The sequence below is a fragment of the Tauraco erythrolophus genome, chromosome 5 (assembly GCF_009769465.1).
Source record: "Tauraco erythrolophus isolate bTauEry1 chromosome 5, bTauEry1.pri, whole genome shotgun sequence".
NCBI classification, from domain to species: domain Eukaryota; kingdom Metazoa; phylum Chordata; class Aves; order Musophagiformes; family Musophagidae; genus Tauraco; species Tauraco erythrolophus.
In genome coordinates, this window is record NC_141469.1 from 35301153 (window position 1) to 35320209 (window position 19057).

Genomic DNA, 19057 nt, shown 5'->3' on the forward strand with positions numbered 1-19057 from the left:
CACCGAGGACAGGGACTTAAAGCGGTCTGTTCCTTTCATCAGAAATTCATAGCCATGCCACAATGAAAACACCATTTGAAACAGAACGATAATTAAAAAGTATGAACAAATACTAATCGTAATATAACTGTGTGGGAACCACTAATCTGTAGCTAAGGCTGAGTTGATGAGAATTGAACTGAAAGCAGGGCAGTAATCAACAATGGAAGAAAGCCCGATACTCTGGAGCAGATAGGAAAAATAGTTGTGGTTGATTAAGTTCCAGTCAGCTGAGGACAGGCAGAATTTTGAAATTGTGTTCTTTGGAGACTGTCCCAGGGAACGTGCTTCTGGTCAGTGAGAGCACAGTCGAAAACTACATGGTGTCTGCTGGATCCCAGAGCACTATATGGCATATTTTCTCTCTCTCTCTCTCTATACATAACACGTGTTTATTTTTTAAAAAGTTTTCGCCTCTACGCCAAGCAATTTCACGTAGCCAGGCTACTGCACAGAGCACCGTAATAAAGTTGCCCCAATAACAAAGGTTCCTTCAGAGTCCATTAGGTTACGGAGAGTGCTGTGTCATAACTGACTGCGATACGCCTTCCAGGGATTGCTGTGATAGTGTCCCAGTGTCGGATGGCAGCAGGAGGACCTCTGAGGTCAGCCTCCTGGTGAAGAAATCGTCGCTGCACATTCCAGGTGTAACAAGGTTGCTCCACCTGTACAGCTCAGGGGTAAGTAATCAGGGGACATACACGTGACCGTTTCCTGGGAGAATCTCACACCAACCCTAATCCCAGATCCCGGTGCACATCTGCTAACGTGTATTAATGCACTCTAATTATCCTATATTTCCATGACTAAGTTGGGAGACGTAGTCTTGGGAGACTGCGGTTAACAGCACCAGCTGACTACACCTGCCCCGCCGCCACAGCGGGGTAGTTTAGATGTCAGAGGGTTATTGAAATGTAACTTTTATTCGGCAAACGAATAACGCAAATGTCTGGCAGGAGCAGGCCGTAGCCGGGTGCAGGGGAGCCGCGTACAGCCCTGCCCCGGCACTCCCGCCTCGGGGAGCGCCGGCGGGCGCTGCTGCCAGGGGCGCGGGGAGCTGTGCGGGCAGGAGGCGAAGCCTCTCCCGAACGCGAGCACCGGCCGCCCGCGGCCGAGCGGGCTCGGGCTGCGCTGCCCGCCGCAGCTCAGGCGGGCTGGGCGGAGGCCGACGAGGAGTTCGGCCCCGCCGCCGGGCCGCGGCAACGAGTCCGACCGGGAGCGCGGGGAAGGCCGCGGGGGGACGCGGTTCCCTCGGCACCGCTTCCGCACCCCCGCGCGGGGCGGAACGCGCGGCGCGGAGCTGCGTTGCGCGGGGAAGAGTGCGCGGCGGCACCGGCCGGCGGCGGAGGGGCGGGCCGCCATGGCGGTGGACATCACCCTGCTCTTCAAGGCCAGCGTGAAGACCGTGAAGACTCGCAACAAGGCGCTGGGGGTGGCGGCGGGGGACACCGCCAGGGATGAGCTGCTCAAGCGGAGCGCCGCCCGCTCCAAAAGCGACTTCACCAGCCGGGCCCGGGAGGTGGTGAGTCCGGCGGCGGGCACCCGGGCCCCGGGCGGGGGGAGGACGAGCGGCGGCCGGGCCGGCCGGCGGCTCCGCCTGGGCGCCGCCGCGGGCATCCCGCCCCCCTCACCCCCGCCTCGGAGCGGGCCGCCGCGTCCAGCTGTCCCCGGGGGCGCGGGGCGAGCGAGCAGGCCCCGGAGTCGCCCGCAAGCAACCCCGGGGCAGCTCTTTCCCACACGGATGTGGGCTGGGAGGGCGGCAGCGCAGCGTGAGAGCGGGGCCCGGCGGCTGGTGTGGCGGCTGGGGCAGGCTCCGAGCCCGCCGGCCGCCCGCGGTCCCCCCGGCGCGGCTCCTCCCGGGCGGGGGCCCGCTCCGCGGCGGCACGCAGGGCCGTCCCGGGGGGCTGCGCTGGCCGCGTCCCCTTCCTGCGAGGGCTGGCTCGGCTCCTGGTGCGGAACGGACTGTCCTTCGGCCGGTGCTGCGGCCGTACTTGCGTTCGCACGGGTGTTCCCTCATGCCAGTTGCCACGTCAGAGGCTGCTTCCGTAAGAAATACGAGCATAAGCGTTTGTAGTGTTGCACCGTATGTGCTGTCTTTTAGGTTCTTGTATTTTTTTTTTCCCCCGTGTTGTACAGTGTGGCTGTAAAGTGCCAGTTCTATACAAATTATATGTGAAAAGGTAGTCAGAACAATTCGAAACTTGAAAAGGCAAGCACAGAGAAGTTAAGGCATTACAGAGCTGAAGGCTGACCAGCATTAATAATAGTCTTTAGTCCAAAGTCACGCTGTAAAAACAAATTTGTTGCAGATCTTTTTCCTGCATACTGAGTAAAAAGCAGGGGAAAAAAAGTCTGATACCAAAGCAGGGTTTAAATAACACATGTCTAATAAGGCACTAGACCGTCTTTTGAAAAACTAAGGCTTCACAGTATGCTCTCTGAGGAGGCAGCCCTACAGTACGCATATGCGACTTTAGGACTAAACAAGGAAAGCACAAGTAGCCTTGTTCTGTCAGTTTCTGAGTAGTTTAGTTTTCAAGCACAGATATTAATGTCACGTTGCTGTGCTAATTGTGCTTTTCCTAATTCTGAGAGAGAGTACTTAAAAACTAGTGTGTTTCATAACACTCAATGTTTGATGTTCAGTAGCTCAGTGATTGCTTTGAGGCCTAAGCAGAGGGCGTCAAGTTAGGTACCTGTTAAGTGAACATATAATCATTAACTGTTACAAAACGTTCATTTAAGTGACCCTTATTCAACTTAGCTTGCAAATGTAATCTTTAATAGATGCATTAATTCTTTAATGTATTTCTTTTTTAAAAAAACTCCCCCAAAGCTAGTGATTTTTCATGTCTACGTGCAGGTATTTTGCTTATTGTTTAATCGGAGTGTATATATATATCAAATAGTTAACTACTGTCATCTTTAAAAATTGTCATGAAAGATTCTGGTCAGAATCCATGTAGAATAACAAAGGAGACCCTTAATAACCTCAACCTGGTCATCATTTTCATTATGCCTTATTTGGTTGCAGAATAGAATAGTTTCAGTTGGAAGGGACATCTGATGTTTAGTCCAACTGCCTGACCAATTCAGGGCTGAGCAAAAGTCGAAGCATGTTATTAGGAGCATTGTCCTTAAACGCTGACAGGCTTGGGCCATCAGCCACCTCTCTGAGAAGCCTGTTCCAGTGTTTGGCCACCCTTTCCAGTGTTTGGCCACCCTCTTGGAAAAGAAATGCCTCTTAATGTCCGGTCTAAACGTCCCCTGGCACAGCTTTGAACCATTCCCATGTGTCCTATCACTGCATCCCAGGGAGGAGAGATCAGCACCTCTCTCCACTTGCCCTCCTCAGAAGCTGCAGAGAGCAATGAGGTCACCTCTCAGCCTCCTTGTCACCAAGCTCAACAAACCCAGAGTCCTGAGTTGAAGATCTCCATTTGACATGCAGATATGGAAATGTTGAAATATTTATGTGGACTCTACGCACAGACCTTCTCCTTTCAATGTTGTATTCTGGGTGGGTTTACCTCGCTTCTTGCAGGTAGAGCTGTGCTGTCTCCACTTGCGTTCCAAGCTGTGGGAGCAGCAGCCAGCCCCGCTCCAAACATGTGGCAGCACTGCTGCCGTGTGGGGCTGGGAGGGTGCTCAGCCCTGCCTGGGGCAGCCACACAGCTGTGGGATCAGTGTTCTCCTTTCTAGCTCATCCTGTGGAGATTTTGTATCGCATTATTGATGTGTTTGAGCACTTGGCTGAACTGTATTAAGTGATGTAACTGTCTCTGTCAAACGTAGTATATTTTCTTTCTCCTTTCTCCCCTAAAGATCTATGAGTTTTGCTGTAGGATCTGAGGACTGTGGAAATGTTTACTTTTTTTGGGGGTCTTCTTTATAGACAGACTCTTAAGTGGTGTTTAAGAAGGAAGATTGAAGGTGTTTAGCATTTGGAGAAGAAGCTGGTGAAGTTGTAATAGTTCCTAGTTAAATTAAGTTTTTCTTTCCTAAGAAAGCGCTGTGTCTGCACAGTGGGCTTCTGTGTTTATGGTAAAGTGCACCTGGGAGATACAGTTAAAGTCCTGTTTTACGTGCTCAAACTTAACGTGATTTGAGTGGATTGAAGTACGCACGGAGCACATGCACTGTAAGAGCTTTGACTTGATTCAATATTGTGTGTGGAAACCAGTTCAGAGATGGGAGGACATGTTTTGTGTGCTCTTGGTATTTTAACGTTAGTCACAAAAAATACTTCAACGTTCTGTATTCATTTGGATTTTTTGAAAGCTGCCTGGTTTATGCTCAGGTAGGGTGTGTTGCTGCGGTCTGTGGGGAGCTGATGAACGTTTTTGTGTTTGAGACTAAGTTGGTGACACAAGGGTGTTGCAAGGTTATCTAAAGCTGATGTAATGGTAGTTGCAGAGCCTGCTGTTGGTGGTGGTGTTATTAAACTGGCAGAACTGATCCCTTTGCCTATGGACGCTCCTCTAAATCAAAGACGACTGTTATGGCCATGAACTTTTGCAAGGATTTTCGTTGCCCTAGCCTTGACCCATCAGTGTTTACTTGATTTGGGGTTTTTTTTGGTCTGTCAGCTGCATTGTACAACCATTGGATTGTCTGATTTGTAATGAAAGATGGCTGATGCTGTATGTATGGTGAATGTTTCTGGCATCTCTCCACCTGTTCACCAGATAGATATTGACTAGGACCAGGTAAGAAATGATTGTTGAGGGATTCCCTACAAGAAAGCTACAGTAACAGTGATGGACTTTCCATTGCTTGCAATTTATGAGAGACATAGAATTCATTATGTGTATCTTAGTGCTTTTTAGTTAAGTAAAACAAAAGCATCAATTTTTAATTTTATTTTTTTTTCCTCCTTAGACTTTATCGGTGACATGGTATTTAAAACGTAGCACGCAGGGATATTAAAGTTTGCATTTCATCATACTTTTACAGGCTTATGTAGTTTCTTGGTATGGTATCAGACTTGAGATTAAGCTGAGTTAATGTGCTAAGTGATTGAAGAATTTTAAGGATTAGAGCAAAAGTATTTAGATTAAAAAAAACCTCAACTTGAAGTAAGTGCTCAGGGACGAACATAAGCAGTTCAAATATAGTGTACGCTCAGTTTGGATATTTTAAAAGCTTGTTGGTTTTAGAAGGTGTTTGGCACTTGAACTTCTGTTTCAGCACAGTCTTAGGAAATCTCACTATTTAAGCCTTTCCTGTTACTTTTGTTTATGGCAAGTGTAAGCTATTGGGAATAGAATCTGTCAAGTATTGTTTTTTTCTTTGTTGAAAATATGAAGGAATGAGAACTTTTTATCATTGCTGACTGTTCAATATGTGTTGGAGAAATGGAATCAGGGCTGATACACGTTATTAACAGAAATAAAGATAAATTAATGGTCAAGCAGAATTTCATGGTGGGCTTAATTGCAGCTGTGAATGAAATTTTGTTTTGCTAGGGGGATTCTCTTCTTCAAAGTTTTGCAAAAAGCTAAAAAATGAAGTGCTGGAGCATGAATTTTTCAAAAGCAATACCAGACATATCTGGAAACATATCCTTGAGTATGGAAAATTTGAAAGGTTAAATGTTTCTAGGTCTTTAAATGTAAAATTTCAGAATGATCAAATGTCTGTGTTTGAAGCTGTTAAAGGCATAAGGATGCCAGATTCATGAGGCTGCAACATCTGTTATTCATATAACTCCTGTGTATGGATTCTGTAGGATGATTAACTGATTCTTCAAAAAAATTGGTATGATAGGCCAATATTCACATCAAGAATATGTTTGGCTGCTCTGTACAAATATGTAATGAGGAGGAAAAATGCCCACATAAAACTTGCCTCCAAAACTAGTTCTTATGAAAGTCAGAGGAAATGACATTGAATATAAATTTTGAACAAACCTTTTAATTACAAGGCCACCTGACTCTTGTAGTATGCTGCTCTGGTATAGTAGTATGCTGCTCATAGGTTAGTGCTGGCTTTTTTTTGTTTTGTTTTATTTTCTTTATTTATTTTACATATTCTGGGAAAAATAGCCTTTTCATGCATACCTGTGTAAGTCCAACGTGTCTTGTTGTTTGGATGCAGCCCATGGGATAATTCAAAATAGCAGGGCTACTAGGAGTGATGGAAAGCCGATGTTTTATCCTTGGTCCCAAACACAGGATCTTCCTGTGCATCTTTGCACACGTTGGCATTCAGAGCATTCTCACAGGAGAAAAAAGGGATAGGGATGTTTGTATATGGGGTTTACAATGGCTTAATCTTTGCCACTGTCATTACATTAATAAAGCCTAAAAAAGCATGAGGAATGCTGAAACCAGTAGCTGGTCCCCTAAACTGATCATACAGGACCGCCTTGAATAGCATGACATAATTATTGACATAGCACAAATAAAAGTGAGTGTTTTTAAACATACATACTTTCTGGTCCTTTTCAGACTATTCAGGCTTGTTTGAAGAGGTACCAAGAATAAAATTCGGCCACCGAAATTATGTAATGGGTCTGGTTACAGTATGGAATCAGTAGCCAGTACGCTGTGCTAATAGAGAAAGGTAAGTCTGCACCCTCACTGGAAAACTTCTAGGGATTTACAAATCAAAGAGAGTTTGAAAAACATTAGGAGGTGATTAGATCTAGATTTCAAACAAAGTATTCTTTGTGCTTAATACCATTCTAGTATCATAAGACAAAAGAGTTGGTTTGCAGGTGGGAGGTCCACAGGCTTTTCCACTGCCTACTTTCAGATATATGCAGCAGCTTCAGTGGTAGACAGGTACCAATCTGCTGATGCAGGGAGTAACGCCATCCCTGTTCTAGAAGCGAAAGGTATATGAAAATAAAACATTAAACATTTCATTGGAGTATAACAATAATTATTATGCAGCTGGTTCTGAGTCAAGTTCAGGTTGGTGTCTGCAGAGTGTATCAAATTACATCTAAGCTTTTTAAAAGACTGAGAAATATGCAAAATAATGAAATAACCAGCTTGGTATATTTAACTTTTTATAGAATGGGATGTGTATTTGCCAGATCTAGAATAGACCTGAATGGGGCTTAATCCTGAAAACTTCCGTATCCAAGGGTGGTACCATTAAAGTCCATGATGGAAGACAGGCAATGCAGCAAAGACTGCATGGTCATGTAGTGACCTACTTCTGTAGTAGCTGAATGGCTGATACTAACCAGTGCTGTGAGGGAAAAATGCTTAAAGTGGTGTGCTTGAATTTTTTTGGTTTTATACTCAAAGAAAAAATTCTAACCTGATTTACTAAGGTTAGTTTATATGATCGTTTTAACTCTAAGGACTATGTAAGAATAACTCCCATGAGAGAATATCTGGATGCAAAGGAAATATATACTGCTTATGGTATAGCCAATTATAGTCTTTATTAGAAATTAATGACTGTGCCAAATTTTGGACAGCAAGTGATATTTCAGTTCACTTCTTAACTTTTAATGAGAGGTAAGTTCTAATAAATTGGGCCCATAGCTGAGGTCATTAGAATTAATTCTGACTTCTCCCTTGTACAGTTATGAACAGTCACTGTTTTCCTCAGAGTTCACTGGTGGTGCTGCGTTTTTTACTTGTTTACATACATGCACATGAGTTTCCCTCTCCCATTTTCTAGGCAGAAATTATGATTCTGAATTATACTTTTTCAAATGCAGAGTTACAGTGTACTGCTTCTTGATATTTCAGATTTATCTCTTCCCCTCTGCAAATTATGGTTAATGTTAGTTTTTTATTATGACCATTTATTGTTTTTACCTCTGATTTCCTTCATTCTTGTTAGAGAAGAAATTTAGCCTGAAAGATGGAAGGGGAAGAGGTTGGTAATTTTAATTAGTAAAGGAGAAACACATAAAAAGCTGGTTAAGGAAACAGCAGAGGAAAGATTTTTTTATTTTTTTTTTTTAAGATTTTTGGAGAGGAATGAAATGCTGACCTTGTTTAATGCAGTAGGATTAAATGCCAAATCACTAATGTTCCTCGTGTGATGTTTCTGGTTTTAGCAAAACTCACATCAGTAACAGTGGTGAGGGTATAGACTGGCCTTGGGGTAAGAGTTATGAACTCTTCTATTTTGGGAAATGTCTGTGCAAATGTCTGCTGTTGTTCCTCTCTGCTTTGTTTGTTTGTTTTTAAGTACATTCTTAACTTCATGGGAATTATTTTCTGAATATAACTGAACAGCAGGATTGAAAGTTGGCTTGGGAGACGGCTTTCCTTAGTTGCCTTTTAGTTTTGTTTTGACTAACTGAACCTCATGTGGTGCTGAGTTCAAAAGTATCTAGGGCTGCTGTTCCCATCTTGAGGATGTTGTCTTCGTCCTTACCTCACCTCCTTCCAGGTAGGTTGTGGGATGTTCTTTCCTGCCTGACAGTTGTTGGAGAAATTGTTGTATCGTGTAGCTTGTCACTATGAACTCTTTCCTGACTATGGTTGTCCATTAAACTGACACCTCCTGTGAGTTCTTGATTTGTCATCTTGTCACAAATAAAGGTTATGGAAGTTCGTAGTGCATATGGAAGTGGAAGAAAGCTGAGGTTTATCATATGTAGCCTCCTTCTTTTCTCAAACATAGGTTACATTAGCGTGACACCTGAAGGAGAAGGGCAGGCTAGGGGTAGGGTGGTGGGTCCTGTGGCATCTGAAAGACTGGAGAGATACAATGGAAGGGAAAGACAACAGAAAGCATGTAGGCTTAGCTGGAAGAAAATAGAATGATGTAGACTGGAGAAGAGACAATCTAACATGACAGGTGGAAATATGGGTTAAAAAAAAAAGAAAAAGAATGAATACCGGGAAATATATGGTGGTTATGATAGAATACATCTACATTAGAAAGAAAAGAAGGGAAATGGAAAAAGGCTTAATGGAAAAAGGCTTAATACTTACAGGTTAGTGAATTTAATTGATACGGTTATGTTTTTTATCACAGATCTTGGAGCAAGAACAGCTCGTTATTTTGCGTACTTCGCTACACTGTTATCACTAGAAGGTTTGGGCTCTGGATTTATATTTTTAAACTATAATTTCTTGTTTGGGACAGAAGTGAACTTAAAAATAAGCAGACCTGAAAGAATATCAGTGTGCTTTGTTAAAGATTTAACTGTTGGGATTTATTTTTCTAGGTATTGGCAGTGAGGCCATAATAAAGCTAATTTATCTGGAAGTTGGTAACTTTAAGGTTCTGATTCCCTTCCTCCTCCTTCTCTTTTTCAAAAATGGGACAAATTTTGTGGATAGGAGCCCAGAGAATAACTTAGCCGTGACTCTTCCCAGCATCCTGCAGTTCTAATTTTCTGAGTGCAGAAAAGCTTGTTAAGTTAGGTAGGGAGGCATGTTCCTTGTATCTTGGACATTTGAGAAGTACTGCTTCTGTTAGCTTCTGCTAAGTCTAGGCTTGAACTAAGGAGTGTTTTTTCTGTGTTTTTTTCTGTGGCAATTAGCAAAAAGACTATCTGAGTCATCACACGTTAATTGCTTTGAACTCTGAAGTGTATTGAAGTATTAATAAAATGGGGAGATATTGTAATTTAGGGTGCTAGCTATGCTTCATACATGTGATCGGCAAAAAAAAAGTTTAATCCCTCGTAATCTTGGGGAACAGCTATTTCAAAGCATAAAGATTTTGCAACTTCTCACAAAAACGGGTAACAAATTGTTGCTCAACAAGTAATAGTGACACTGGTGTTTTGCTAATTGGGGCTGGTTTTGGTCATTAGGATTAGTTATAGCTGTAACGCTGAGCTGATTCTTTGTGGGTTTTGATAACGAGTGGATTCAGTTTTTGTGTGTTTTACCATAGACAAAAAGATACAATTTTTCAGTGAAAAATTATGTAATTATATGCTCTCTTTGAAACTTCAGACCACTATGCTTGAAAATATTTTTCAGACTGACAAATATTAAAATCTGATATGATAGCTTCAACAGTGAAAGCAATTAAAGGGGGAAAATCTGAGGTATGAATTGTTTCCAGCAATTTTGGGAAAATGTTCTTTAATGTTGAAAATATTACAGTGTGATATAATTGCATAGAATTTTAAATGATGGATACTTTATTAAAAACGTCAGTTTCCTGACTTCAGGGTGGTGTGTCAAAGCTTTCTGTCTGCCAAAAAATGACATTTTATAGTGGTCAGGCACCAGCCTCAAGGTGTTTGTTGTCTCTTTTTACCCTTTCATTCTGACTCTGTCTTCTCTTTTGATGGAGGGTAGAAAGAGCAGTAGAAAAGTGGATGTACTGCATCTGCTCAAATCTAAATCTCTTCTATTTCTGTAGGTATTGTCCAGTATTTGTAAAATAGACAAACAAAACAAAAGCCAGATACAGTTAAACTTAACCCAGCTTCCTTTCAATCATGCTTTTCCACTATTAACAGATTGCTTGACATTTCCCACTGGATGTTTTGTTTTTTGGTTGATTTTTAAATGGTTTTGAATGTGGATGTAGTATCACTGATTCCAAATTGAGTATTTTTATTTCAGTAGTACAAGATGCAATTGACTGATGTTTCCCACCTCTCTACATCTCAGTTGGATAGCAAGTGTGAAATGAATTTCAAGTGAGTGTCAGCAAGAGTTCTGTGAGGACATCCAGAAGCTCTTAACTGTTATGTTGGTCTGTGATTGAAAATAATAGAAGGGGTCTTGGTTTCTGACTTGTTAAAAAATGAAATCCCAGTAAGTGTATTAAGAGTATGGGGTGATATTCTGAGATTCTAATTGGAGTTCTACTATGGTTGTTCACTACTTTTTTTTCTATATGGAGAGAAAATTAAGTCTCACGTGTTTGCTACAGGTGAAATGTAGTGATATTTTACTTTAGAAGACCAGAAATAATCTTGCTGCAGGACTTCTGGGGATTTCTGGAACAAAAAAAAATACACACCTGAAGCCTGGCAGGTTAAAGAGAAGCTGGGAACTGAGCACCCAGTTATACGGCAACCCACCGTGGGTGCGGGGGGACTCTGCTCTGGCTCTGTGGAATGCACGGAATCCTCAAACAGTCTCCAGAGAAGGGACAAGATGATTAAAGAGACAGGAAGACAGAAGGGTTTGTGAGCAGTGTGTTGAAACCAAGGTGTTCTACAGAGCATTGGTATTTTGAGGAGGAAAAGCATACTTTTGGAGTTCTGAATTGTTCTAGAAGTGTCACGTTGTCTGCTGGTTTTCAAACTGACATCTGCAAAATACATATGTAATTGCATTATGGGATTATTTTTTTTTTTCTTGCCTACTTTCAGGTGGTATGAATGTTCTTACAAAGTGGAAAGATTTTTTCATTCCCAGGCTTCTTGAGATTTCTCTTTCTTAAAGAAATTCCAGGTTTCCTTTTAGAGTTTTTGGCTGAGCTCATTTTCCTTTTACCTTATCTCCAGTTTAGAAGAGTAGATGTTTTTTTTTTGCTTGCCTTATTCTTATTCTTTCCTGGAAAAGAAGCAAAACATTATGTGAGCTGTAGAGGAACATACTGCTTAGTCTTATGACCCTTTATGTATAACATCAGGCATGTTATACATTATATCTGTCTCTCTTAGAACTAATTCACTTTTATTAAAAATAAATGGTGATAGCGTATTGACATGTGAAAGACAAACAGGTAATGGTGATGATTTAATGATTAGTAGGGAAACAAATATTTATTGAAAATAAAAACCATGTCTAAAGGCTCTATTGCTGACTTTTGGAAACATTACCATGTTGTGGTATTTGCAATACCATATGTCCTGTACAGTAGATACTGCTTAAAATTGCTTGGGAACTGGAGCTTGCAATTGTGAGCTTGGAATGTCCTGCAGATAATTAAGTTGTGGTCAGGCTTTAGAAAAATAAAAAGTTCTCGAACTATGATTTTATAAACATGCTGCAATAACATTTCTTTATATTTAACAGTTTCTTATAGAAAGCTGATACTCTCACAAGGCATTGACTAAAGGTAAAACATCAAGAAAGAAAAAATATTAAATTAAAACTTCACTAAGTATGTTGGCTTGTAATATTAAACAGATGTGCATGTTCTCGGGATATTCTTTCAGAACCTTGTTGCATACCCATTTTCAAATGACAACTACAAATTTTTGATTAATTTAAAATTCTCCTTTCTTCAGTTGTCTTTGTTATATATTACTTTCTTCGGGCGGACTCGGCTGGACAATGTGATGCACACTGTAGTTCCTGCTGTGATATGCAAGGGAAAAGGTTCCTTTATGTAGGCTTAAATTGGGGCATGGGTCATTCAACTGCATACAAAAATTATTACAGGTATGCAAAGATTCTCGGGTGTGATGCTACCTTTGCATGGGTAAGTAGGGCATTTATCAGTTCTGATTGTGGATATGGTAGGGCATAATTTGGTCTCTTTGACTCCACATAGGAGTCAATACCAAAATAAAGAAACTTAAGTTTTTTAAAGATGTAAGTTTAGTGAAACAAAGGGAATTATAAATTAAAGGAAAAGAGTATAACACATGTCATAACATAAATGACAAAATACTGTGTCCAGTTTTATGTCTACCTTTTTCAGAGATCTGGTGTTGGTGGGAGGTTGTTTTGTTTTGCTTTTTACAGAAGAAATGTAAAAAAAAATGATTTAAAGTCTGAAAAATCTACTTTATGGTGAGAAATTTTCTCATCCTATTTTGTTAGGGCATATGATCACAAGAAAAAGAGTCTCCAATTGGTCATGGATCTTGTGAAAAAAAACAAAAATAAGATACAATGCTGTAAAAAGTATACATTATTTGTGGTGTGATTCAGCTGACCCTTGATTTGATAGATTCTGCGTCACTGGAAATCTCTAAGGTCAAGTGCATATATTGCAAAATACGTATGGTACTCAACAAGTAATGTAGGAGTTAATGCATAGGGATGGCTCAGGAATTCCTTTTTACGTATGGGACACTGCTTTGTACCAAAGCAAAGAATTGGATACCGGTTTCCCAAATCCCAGACCACTGCTCCAGTGACCTATGACTCTGATCAGTTTGACCTTAGACTGTGCAAATGTATGAATGTTCTGTCTTCATTTTGAATAATAAATGAACTTAAAAGGAAACAACGTGTTAAAGTATTTCTAAAATAAAATAGCCACATTAGACTTAACAGGGTGCTTAATCTAGTTATCTACTACAGAAGTTGCTGCTAAGTAACATTTTTTTTTTTTGCATGTACAAAGACAGTTAAATGATTTAATTTTTTTTTAAGAAAAAAGGACGCATTAACAAGTGTAAGGTATTCATTGGTTACATAATACTGCATTTCTGTGATCTTCATACCAAATCAGTTTCATGTATACAAATTGGATATCACCTTTCTTTGTTTATTTTAAAGATTTTTGATACGATGATGCACCATAATCTGAGCAAGACTAGCTTATTGTAAGAATACACTTTATTTCTCCTAATGATTTTGTTTCCAGTTCTTAAGATTTTCAGCTCACGGTGGGACCCATTAAAGTATAGAAATACTTATGATAGCTCAGATACTGTTTCTTATGTTTTTGCATGGGATATAAAGGACCGTATAGTAAATACAGGAAAATACATCTTAGTAATTGAAATGTGAAGGAGAAGAAAAAAGGAAAAAATATCAAAAAGTTAATTAGTTGGTCTAAAATGTAACCTAGTATAACTCCTTATATTTATTTTCTTCTGTGTTATGGCATGGAGAATACATGGTGCTGTGGTATAGTTGTTAATTTACCATTGCTTCATAATTTATTGTCTGAAAAATTACAGTAGTTTCAGAAGTGGTTTGTGAGTCCACACAATACATGTGAAATACTTATTCTAGTTTTATTTTGTAGGGAAAATAAGGCATGTGCATTTTTTTGAAAGAAGGTTTTGTGGTTTGTTTTTTTTTTGCTTAGAATGAATGAAAAGAAGACTTTTCTGTATAGCTCTTACATATAGATTCTTATTTTAGTGAATTCAGCATATGTGCTCTATGTAAATTCTAATCTGAATATTATTCCAATTTTAAAGAAATACATTTAAAAGCATCCATGAGAGATATGAGAAGGAAGATAATGCATATATTACATGGATTTTTGTCTTTTGAGTAAATTTGCGCGCTTGTTTTTGACACTGACAAGAATCAGACGTTTACTTCAAAGACTGTTTTTGTTTGTTTGTACGTGGTTGTTACTGATGCTTTTACCTTTAAAAAAGAGCTACTAATACAAAAACGTGTCATTTTTTGGCAGGCTTTTTATGGATTGAACTGTTTTGAACAAACTGATTTGTATCAATCAGTTCTTAAAACACAGTGGAAGAAGTTTCTTCTTTCAGTGAGGCTTGTAAGTTGTAGTGGCGATTCCACACAGCCTGGTGATGATCAGCACGGCTTCTCTCGCAGCAGGCGAATAACGAATAACTCTGTTACTCTCACCCATCTTTTTGCTGGGGCTTCACGGCGGTTGCTTCTGACTTCAGGTTTTGTCCCTTATGTAGAGAACTTTGAAATACTATGAGTGAAATGTTAATCATGGGAACTACATGAGATAACTTGCTATGTTCTTAAACCTCTTTCGTTAGCAAACTTGGAGACAGAGGGAGATGATATTAACATATTTATCCTTATTATTGGTGTTTAAATACTAATTTGCTGGCAGAAAAACTCTCTAAGTGTCTGATCCTACAAAGGTAACTTTGACTACAGCTGTTGCCAGTGAGATATTGTTGATGATTAAACACAAATGTATCTTGTAACAAAAATACTTTCTTATTGGAATTTTATAAGCAAGATGACTGTTGTAATGCAAATAAACTGAAACTCTTAAATAGAAAGTTGTTTGGAATTAAGTTTCCTACCTCTTTTAAGACTGTGAACCAAGCTATTATATTGTCTTCTGATTGCATGATGTATTTTCTGTTTTAAATTGCTATTGTGGTAGTTCTGAGTCCTGAACTTGAGAGCAGAGCTAGATATATTTTGTGGAGCATTTGAACTTGTAACTAAGCAAGACGTTTAAAGATGCAAAATGAAATCCTGGTTGTACTGAAACAGGCTGCAGAATTATGGTTGATTTAATTGGAGAAAAGATTTTTTGCAAAAAATTCTTAGCAGGGCAAAAGTTTAGTGCTCATTTTGTTCCATGTTATGTCTTGTGAGTGAGAGTGAGGATGAAGGCTCCAATAAGAGATTGCTAAAAGATAAGTCTTAAGTGCTTTTTAGGATTTTTTTTATTAAGGTATGTTCCTCACTTTTTTTGGTTTGTAAGAATTGAACTGAATTCATTGGGACTATTCATACACTAAGAGCATTCTCAGAAAATTCAGACAAATGGGAAGGAACTACGAGTAAGGACACTTCTAATTTGTATTATTTATTCATATTTCCAAAGATACTCTGTACCTTAAACCAAAATAATTCTATGAATATTTATGCATAACAGTTGTTGGGTAAAACTTACAGTTTTTCAAGAAAGTGTAGTTTTGAAAATATGTAAGAGTTGTAGCAATTAACCTACATGCACATTTATAATTCTAGAAAATGGACAGTATATTACATTCAAAGACTGGATCTGATAGACCTAAATTGCTTAAAACATCAGTTATTGAAGATGTCCCCCTGGGACTTTGAGAAACCATTTAACAGATGAAAGTACATTTTGAAAAGTTTGACCTTACAGGCAATCATAAAATGAATCAAAACAGTTCTTTCCTCCCTGAAATGTACAGAGCCCATCTGTATCTAATCCAGTAATTATAGACTGAGTTCAATTACCTTTTCAAACTTGGAGCAGACTGGAGACTAGGCAGTGAACAAACATAGGGTTTTGTCTAGACCTCAATTGACCACAGTCTAAAACTTGAATTTATATCTAATTTTATTTTTAGCTTTGTTTGATAATTTTAAAAGGATTTATTTTGCTACCTAGTTGCTAGATCGTGAAAGTTTTTACTTCTTGGCCTAGTGTTTACAGCTACGGTTTTTTTTATCCCTGTGAAGTTATTAAAACGACACCAAGTCCTGAAAGTTTACTGGATAAATCATTTCAAATGTAACAAAAGTGGGTTAACCAGCTTTTTTGAGTCTTTAATATGGCTACAATGAAATTATGAAAGAATCTGAACAAAAGAATGTGAATTATTATCTGTGGTCTTATCCGTATACTTAATGTTCAGAGTAAAAAAAAAAAAAATTGTTTTTTGCTCTTTTAGAAAAATGAACCCCAAACCTACCTGACTGCAATATTGCCGGTAGTTGACAGAGATTAGAAATCATGCTGAAAACAGTTTTTTGACTATTTATGAATTTATTTCGGTTAGAGCAACCAGACTATCCATTCAGCCATAGAGACAGTGTTAAAGAATACTTAGCCCCAGGTTGTTTCAGCTAGTGTAGGTTGTGCCTTTGGCCGCCAAGTTGAAGCCCAGGCATCTTTTTGTATTCTCTCACTAAGGAAACAAACCGGATAATACACATCTCGTGGAGAAGTATCCTGCGCTGCCTTCGCTGTCTGACACGACAACGCTGCCAGCACGATGCTCTGATTATTCCTCACACAACGGGTTCATGTGCGACTTTCGCTTGAAAAGCGAAAAAGTTCTTCGCGGTAAAGACGCGCGTAGTTTGCAGATACCAATTGCAGGGTGCAGGACTTTCGTCGTTACTATCGTACGTTTCCTATCTCTTGGGTAACATGGTGGAGCATGGTTAAGGACAGAATAAACGCTATGTTTTTGACTTTGGATTGTGTGTTGTGCTTTTGATGGAATGGCATCTCTTGGCAAGTGAAGGCTATGATAATTGGTGAGTTTAGTTTAACTTACTGATCCTTAATTGTAATCAGTATTTTGTAGCAGTTGCTGTGATTAGTTAAGAATGTGGTTCATGATGATTTCCAAGTCAACAAATATTTAGCAAATAAGGCATACTGTTCCAACGAGTACTAAATTTGATGTGACAAGCGGGAATCTTTTGATGTTTAATTGGTTTACCTTGTAACACTTGAGAAAAAAAATGATCTAACGAAAACTTGCGTAACTGTAAAGCTGAGAGGCCCAAGAGATTGCATTGATTATTCTAAATGTCTATAGATTTTATAAGCATGGGAAAAGTTCTTCAATACTTGTCTTCTGTTTTTTTTTTGTTTGTTTGTTTTTTGGGTTTTTTTTGTAACATATAGTAGTTTTCTGGATGAATGATAGTGTCCTGAAAAGGTAATATGGAAATATAACAAATTATTTGCACAATTGTGATTTTAAAACAAATCTTGTAATAGAATATGATGAGGGAATATAGTAGGTTTTGGTATATAGCATCAGTCTGATGAGGTTTTCTTTCTTTCAAAAAAGGACTGTCATTCACTCAGAAGTCAGGAAATCCAGTCTTCAATTTCAGTCCCTCATCAAAATTCTGTTTACAAAAGCACTGAGAACTTGTTTCCTCCCAGCCTTAACTCCACACCAGGAGCTAAAACGACCTTTTAACTGCTGATAATGGTGAATGTCGTAATCTGTTGTACAATCGTGTTTGTATTAGTAGGTTTATCATAAAAGATAAGACCATACGCTGTCTAAAAACAGTGAGCTCCTCCAGTAAGCCCCCTAGCACTTTTTTTTTTTCCTCCTTTTTACCATAATGGCCATAAGAAATAAACAATTCATCTGGAAATTCTGGTAAAGTTTGTTGCCATTCAACATAGCACCAGGCTTTGTAATTGAAAGTAAGGATGGTTGATGTAAGTTTCTGAATTTTTAATTTATGTAATGAAGTTGTGCTATAGCTTCATAGGAGTAAGGAAAAAACGACTACGTCCAAGATGCTGAATCTGTTACTTGTACTCTGTTTCGTTTTGTAGGGCTTCAGTGTCACACAGCACTTCAAAAACAAAAGCATTTTAGAACAACAGCTAAAATGAGTATGTTCCAAGAGTAAACAGGCAACGCCTTTAGTCTGTAGGATACCTGAAATGAGAAGTCTAGATTGTGCACTATGTGTAGTCTGATCTAGGAAACTTTAGTTCTAAGGAGTAGTGATGCTCCTCCTCTCACCCCAAACGCTAAGACTACTAATAGTAATTGTTCAGAGTAACGCCTGCTACAGTAGACAAAAATTGTGTTACACTGAAAATGGAAAAATGACTGTTTCATATCTCTCTCAAGGCTTTTCATGACCTTATCAACTCTCTTTGTCCCGAGTGGGGGTTGGCTGGTACAGTTCCACCTTGTTGCTCATTAGCAAAAGGAGTTTGTTTTGTGACTGTTGCAAGAAACTATGGAATTTCAGTTAGGAAGTCGCATCCAGCTAACACTGCCTACTAGATTTTCTGCCATGTGCATTGCATATGCTTCATATTTTTAATGTAAGAGAAAAAGAGTCAGTGCTATTATTTTTTTTTAAAAACAACTGGTTTTTGAGTTTAATGGAAAGGAAAGTTTTAAAAGTGAAAGTACTTGTCCTTTGTGCTTCAGTGGATGTTTTTACGTTGACTATTTTCAAACCAGATTTCTTAGGTCAACTCTTATGATTGCATGTGTGTCCTCTGCATTGGAGTGCATGCTCTGAACCAGGTGGAGAGCATGCATCTTCTGACTGCTTCTTAAAGTTAATGCATTTAATTTTCCTTGTAGAATCATTTTTAAATCTAGAAGTATTAATAACTATATTATAATCCTCAGACTTTAGCAAAAAATGGTGAGTCTTCAGTAGTCACCCTATTTTCTTGTGTTTCACTCATTTAAAAAGAGCAGCTTTCTTTTGCCCCTATTCCAACTCTGTGAGTCGTGTTTTGTCGTAGCTCTGTTGAAAGTAAGCAGGTGAGTTAGCTGGGAGACAGGAAAGGACTGTTGTATTTTCAGGTGTCTTGTATGGCCTTGCAAAGTTCTTAGAGACTACTTTGTACTTCTTTGTACTACATTACAAGCATTTGTGTGTCCATGTGAGCCTTGATCTTGGCTAAGTCTCCTAGATCACTCTCTATTATGGACTGGGGTAAGAGAAGGAGACCAGAAGCTTGTATCTCCTGTGTTAGCATTGCTTAGGAT

General features: G+C 39.3%; 1 protein-coding gene across 1 annotated transcript in view; it reads left to right on the plus strand.

The window, feature by feature from the left end:
• Positions 1 to 1399: 1399 nt before the first annotated feature.
• Positions 1400 to 19057, plus strand: part of STX18 (syntaxin 18) — a 67441-nt gene continuing 49783 nt past the window's right edge. The window contains exon 1 of the mRNA XM_086611651.1: positions 1400 to 1561. Within this exon, the coding sequence (XP_086467777.1) occupies positions 1400 to 1561 (162 nt within the window). The remainder of the gene's footprint in view (positions 1562 to 19057) is intronic.